We start from the raw sequence: 6,239 nt of genomic DNA, 5'->3' as shown, positions 1-6,239 counted from the left end.
TTGCCCATTTAAAGTGCTTTACGACACATACGGTGGTACAAATAATCTGGAAAAGAAAAGAAGATGAATATACAACTGAAGTTATTTAAACAAGCAACAAAAAGCTAAAGTATGCCAGGTTTGAAATTTTTTTTCTCAATTATACATGCAATTGCACATTGTCACATGGTTTATAGTGTATTTAGTGCTTCCCCCCTACCCCACTCCCTCCATTTTCAGACGATTTAAATAAGAGCAGGTGGATTCTTGACACGAGCGTTCCTATCCGATCACTGGAGTTTCAACAAAAAAAAACAAACAGTGTTGAAATAAATGCTGCTTTCTCTGAGTGTCAGTGTGTTCACTCGTGTGCTTGAATCACCGGTGTATCTCTAGTGTTAGTTCGTGTGTGTGTGCGTAAGGGTAAAGTGGTGGTCCTGGAATTTAGGGTGGCAGCAGAGGGGGTTTGAAGGTGCAGGCTCCAGTACACTGGCGTGGGGTCAACATCTTGCAGGAGAAATGATGAAGGGCGTCGTGAGCTTCTAGGAAGGAACGGGTCCATCAGTAAGAAACATGTCCGCTCTCATTCAAATTACTCGCTCGATTTTCACTCAAAATATTGACATTGACCCCGCCCCCTTTTGAAAGCTGTTTTCCGTCTAGTGACAAAAAAAAAGTAGCACATCAAATTAACATACCTGTCAACTTTTCGGAGCGCCAACCTGTATAAACTACCAAAAAATCCTTATAAAGAGCAAAAAATCATTATAACATACCAAAGGATGTCAAAATAACGGCAGAAAACCCCCCCACGAAATTTTCAATTATATTTATTGTAGATCTCCATAATACAATGTCTGGTTAATGTCTAATCATCATTCTACTTAGTGGCATTACTGTGTTCAGAGTTGTATTCCTGCGTTACTTTTTAAACCAAATCTTCAGAATCCGTATGATTTGTGCGATACGGCCATATACGTAAGATTCACCACAAAATCCGTATGAACTATGGCTAAACCGTATGAGTTGACAGGTATGAATTAAATAAACAGCAATTTAAATGGCCTTTTATCTTGTGTCGTGTTGCAAGAGTCTTTCCCTATTGGTCCAACTCGTCGCACAAAAGCGTCTATTAATAATAAAACGAATGAAAAACTAAATAAGGGATCGAGTACAAACATGCTGTTTGCCCTCGTGATATTTACAGTGACCCGCCTGTGTGTACTTAAACAAGTGTAACACGAATCCAATCCTTTATCGGGTGGCTTTAGTTGCTGTCTCGTGCGTGTAACCGATCCAGCAGCACATAATGGGCTGTCTATTCAATTTTCCAGGGTATGATTTAGGAGAGAATGACCTCGGCAAACAAAACAATGTGGTTTCGGTTTCACTTTTTGTTTTGGATCTATCTATTCATTGAATCAAACGCCAGCAGAAAGATATGCTTGCAGTTGGAAAGACAAATAAGGGGCACGTGCGCTTAGGTCCAAAATTATTGGGACACTGACAGAGGAGCCATGAGTTTTGCTTTTCTATTGTATGCAGACAATTGATACAATATGGAACTATAACCAGAACTTTTAATACTTGGGTGACATTGCTTTTGGGGTATTTACTCGTCAGTAGGATTCCTAAATAAATTGCATATTTAGGTGAAAACGCTTAAATTACAGTTTGCACTTTCTGTCACATTGTTTCAATTAAAATACTGCATCGTGTCGTCGATAAAAGTTTTTTTTTTTTAAACGGCGTCACGATGTCCAAATACTCCGGGATGCAAGTGTCCATTTTACCCTTTTATTTGTGTTATAGCGGTTTGAAAATTTGGCTCCGAGTCGTTTCCATTAAATTAAAGAGCACTCATCTACTTCTGCTCCAAAAGTTGTGTCGTATGACGCGTAAAGCGGGGCGACACCAACCTCGAACAATCTGCAGCTGCTGGACCATTTCCTCTCTGTAGGACAGCTCACGCTTCATTTGATCCTGAAAATTATCTGAGGAACACCAGATATCGTGGAACTTTACGTCTAATTCCTGTTTTAAGTGCCTCGAAGACACAAGACGATGATTGAAACATCTAATTGAGTGTGGAAATGTCGAGCTATATCAAGGTGTTCCTCTGCGCTCAGCGTTTTTTACCTTTCAAATGTTGAAATTCTCTCTCCAGCTTTTTCCTCAACTCCATCTGCTCCACTAGCTGCTTCTGCAACTCCTCTGTCAAGCCAAACAATACACCAATCTCAGCTAAAAATACACTCTGCGCTTTTGACACCTCTTTGGAAAACACTCGCACACCCGACCGCGGGATTCATAACGCCTGATTTTCATTGACGCGGAATTAATTTCGCAGCATATTTGATGCACTGCATCCGTGTCAGATTTTCGGACTGTCCCGTGTAGCAAAATAAAGTAAGATAAGTAACGCGGTGCCACCACAAACACAGTATTGTTTCTTATATTTCTGACTAGGCCGATCGAAATTATTAGGCAGACTACGCACGAGTACCTCTCGAATACGTGCATAATGAGGTAATCTTTTCAATTTTCCCATGACTGATTTACAATATGTACTGAATATATGCACGTGAATAGAAGGCAAAGCAAACCGCGACATGGGATGAATTCACAACAAGCGTCGCCTCCCGGTCTCTTGAATGTGTGTGCGTGCGTGCGTGTGTGTGTGCGTCACAATTATTGTCGCACAGCGGCCGCAGGCTACACGAGGCCATGATATTTGGGTCTTGGGGTTTTTCCAAGCGTTCAAAAATAATTAGCTGCCACGCCTCGGGGTTATGGCTCTGTTCGTTAAAATATTAATAGCCTCTAAACGATTTCCTCTTACAATAATAAGTCCAAACGACCATGTCTTGTGATTTAGTGCGCAACACCTATGGGAACGGTTTAGCCTGAGAAGATGCAAATTCGCATAATGTGCCACATGATATTTAGCAGGGCAGATGCGTGCATTTTAAGTGTGGGGAGGGATTCATTAATCAGGAGTCAGCAACGAAATGATCGTTTTGTGTATAAATTAATACAATGAACGCATTGAATATAGCATTTTAATACGGATATGAAATAAATATGCACATAAATATGAAACTGCAGTGTTAAGCGGAGCCTCTGTTGTTGTTGTTGTTGTTGTGCTGCCACCATTATTCACTTCAAAATTAGGTGTTTTCGAAATATTTTACCTTTTGCCATGTTCTCCAGATTTCTTTCATGCACGCTAATGTCAATGCGTAGAGCTCCTTCAGCTGGGGGAAAAGTGAGGAAGAGTAAAATGTAAAAAGAACAGACGATATAGAAATTGTAAACCAGCTTGTGCAGGTAAACATTTCAGAGCACACGTTCTATATATGAACATTCTTAGAAATGTAATAATACCTTGGCTGTCGTTTTGGCCCTGATTGGATGTTAGGTTTTGTTGATAGTGATGAACTCCTGGAAATTAAAAAAAATGTATATATTAAAACACCGAATCGAGTTTTGAAAAGGAAGCCGTAAAAGCTTCATATGCGCACACACGTCAGGTAAATGACCCAAATAATCACCGTTTGATCTGCCGGGGCTGCTCGGCGACTCGAACGTCTCGTCCACTTGCACTTCGCAGTTCTTTTCGTGCGCATGCACCTGCAAAATGATGCAAACGCGCACAGTGAATGATATGATTTCAACGTTTAACTCAATGAAGGCCTTGTGTCCGCAAATGTTCAAACTGAACATCGCCGTGATCAAATCAACTATAATTAAACGGTAGCATGAAGGTGTGTTTATCTGGATAAATTGAAAATATTTTTAAGGCGCATTTTTTGCCACAGGGATTTATTTAAAATATAGTTAAAAAGTCACAAGTCATTTTAGTGTACCTGCATGCAAGCAATGCCGTTTGATTTTGAACAATCGATTCGAGCGTTTGACCAGCCTATCAGTGCAAATACGAATTCGCGTCATGTACGAGTTGAATGCCATCTTACATGATGAATCGGCGATGCGTCCCGGGTGAGCCTGCCCTCGTCAGACGATCCGGTGTGCGCCGAGTCCTCGGGTGATGCTATGGCGGGGCTGCGAGGTGTCATCTTCTCCTGGCTCTCTTCGAGCGTCTCGGGCGCGGGAGACTCACGGCGGCTCCCTCTCGGCGATGTCCGGATCGGCTCTTCATCCTCTCCTCCCCTGTTGGATTCCACGTCCACGTCGGGGTCGTCGTCGTCGTCGTCGTCTTCGTCTTCCACGGTATCTCTGTCCGGGGACATGGACCTATAGCTGGACGTCTCGCTGACAAAGTCCGGTGAGAGGTAGCCGGGCCTCACGCCGAAGCCCTCTCGGGTCCCGTACAACTTGGCGATGGTCTCCGCGTCTTTGACGACGGGTCTGAAGGCGGAGATGTAGCTGATTTTCCGGTGTGAGGTGGTCTCGTCCTCGGACCTGTCGTCGTTGTTCCTGCAGTTGCTGGACGAACCGGGAGATCGCTCGTCCGCAAGCTGCCGCTGGTGCCGACGGCCGTCTTTGGGGGTGGTCGCAGTCCTTTCGCTTTGGTCTGATAAGTCGAGGTCGGCCTGGCGGACCCCGGGCAGCTCTGGTGGTTTGGCCGGGTAGGGCGGCATGTGGAGGCGGCTCGCCGTGGGCCAAAACACGGGGAAAGCCGGGTAAAGGGCGTCCTTGGTAGCGGGCCAAAACACACCGGGGACGTTGCTCTTCGTCACATCTGGCACGCCGTCACTTTTTTTCGGGCACAAGCCGTAGCTGGCGAAACTATACGGGTGGGGTGGGAAGAGGGGTGGGGGGATTTTTTGCAGCATGCCAAAGTTTTTGCTGGGGACCGGGATGAGCGGGTAGCTCCTCGCGCTGCTCGTCAAAGTGACGTTCTTATTCCCCTGCTCCTCGTCGCAGCGTAAACCTTTGCGCGGGACTTCCGGGGACGCGGTGCGGCCGAGCGCGGAGGAAGTTTGCGCTTTCATGGGCGACTGCTCCCTCGAGCTCCCCATCGGAAGCGTCCTCTTTCTGCTGCCCCCGTTGAACATGGCTTTGACATCCTCCCACGCGTGGTTGATGTCGTCCGAGGGCTTCTTCTCCGTCAGCTTCAGGTGGCGCCTCCACGAGTTGAAGTTGGCCGCGTCCGGCTGCAGGTACTTGGACTCTGGGGTGCGATGCGAGTGGAAAATGAATTTATTCGGAGAGAAATACATGTTGCAAAAGGTGCATTTGATGCACTTGGCCCGGGAGCTGTTGTATCGGGCCGGGATGAAGCTGCCACGACAGCCCCACGCACACTCGTGGGACACGTCGAAGGCGAAATTCTCGGGCAGCTTTGGGGGGCTGTGCGCCCCCAGAAAGGACTTGCACAGCCGCTCGGCCTCCCGCTTGGTGATCATGCCGCAGCGTCTGGACGAGATGGGCATGGCGCCGGCGCGTCGCAGGAGCTCCAGCTGCACGGGGGTGCACTGCACACAGGTGATGCCCAGCGCCACTCTGCGGTTGTGGATTTCATTGTAGCTGTAGTTCTTCAGCAGGGTGTTGGAGATCTGGGCCAGGCATAGTCTTTCCCTCCCGTCGATGACGAGCGAGACGATGGGCACCCCGTACAAGGAGGTCTCGCTCACTTGATTCGGTTTGAGTGGGCCGGAGAGGCCCGGCGCATCCCGTTTGGGACTCGGGGTGGAGCTGGCTTCTCTTGCGGGCTCTCGAAGCGGTCTGGTTATTGGCTCCATACCTGGAAGCCTGTCATTCACGTGGAAAACTTGAGTGACGCTGCACACAAAACAATATACATCATAAATAAAACGCGAGAACGAAAAACATAATCGCCCCGGGGTGTCGATGAAAAAAGAACTCGATATTATGCCTTTACATAAATTGCTGTAAAGAGAACTTATACATTTGTCCTCACTCCCCCACGCAACGTCCTTCGTGTGCTGAGGAGTGGATGCGCTGCTCATCTTATCTTCAAATCGGCTCAGCACTTAGGAGCCAACTACTTAAAAGAGCCACATAAGACCTTTAGAGGCAGATAAGGACAGCAGGAAGATGCCGCCTGAGCTGCACCAATGCGCTTAGCAATGAGGAAAAGAACAAGTGTAAGCTCCTTTGTTGGTAATTACACAGATCCAACCGTGCCTCTTGGCATTGTTAATAAAAGACCAACCCGATATATAATTAAAGCATCAGCACGGATTAGCCTTAAACTGGCAGGAAGCGGGTCCACCTCGCCTTCATCCACACATATTTACTCTTTTGCGCGCTTTTACGCGGGCCTACGGGGC

The 6,239-nt window shown here is 46.8% G+C and overlaps 1 protein-coding gene across 4 annotated transcripts; it reads right to left on the bottom strand.

Annotated features, from left to right (window-relative positions):
- LOC147207339 (SKI family transcriptional corepressor 1 homolog-B-like) lies at nucleotides 1-5,908 on the bottom strand. 4 transcript variants are annotated; one of them, XM_086107816.1, is made up of 8 exons: nucleotides 5,855-5,900; nucleotides 3,957-5,727; nucleotides 3,534-3,612; nucleotides 3,367-3,423; nucleotides 3,174-3,236; nucleotides 2,119-2,193; nucleotides 1,899-1,973; nucleotides 1-521 (listed from the first exon to the last, which is right to left on the bottom strand). In XM_086107816.1, exons 2-8 carry the CDS (start codon nucleotides 5,685-5,687, stop codon nucleotides 424-426), a joined length of 2,178 nt encoding a protein of 725 aa, XP_085963942.1. In that variant the 5' UTR covers nucleotides 5,688-5,727; nucleotides 5,855-5,900; the 3' UTR covers nucleotides 1-423. The 4 variants fall into 4 exon arrangements, with proteins under 4 accessions (XP_085963942.1, XP_085963943.1, XP_085963944.1 ...); XM_086107817.1 differs by having other exon boundaries at nucleotides 1-518; nucleotides 3,957-5,908; XM_086107818.1 differs by lacking the exon at nucleotides 1,899-1,973 and having other exon boundaries at nucleotides 3,957-5,908.
- Between the last annotated feature and the right edge of the window lie 331 nt (nucleotides 5,909-6,239).

The sequence above is a fragment of the Hippocampus guttulatus genome, chromosome 3 (assembly GCF_054856545.1).
Source record: "Hippocampus guttulatus isolate MCC_2025c chromosome 3, RoL_Hgut_1.0, whole genome shotgun sequence".
In the NCBI taxonomy this organism is placed as follows: domain Eukaryota; kingdom Metazoa; phylum Chordata; class Actinopteri; order Syngnathiformes; family Syngnathidae; genus Hippocampus; species Hippocampus guttulatus.
The sequence above is the reverse complement of the archived record's forward strand: the minus strand, read 5'-3'. Positions and strand labels throughout refer to the sequence as shown.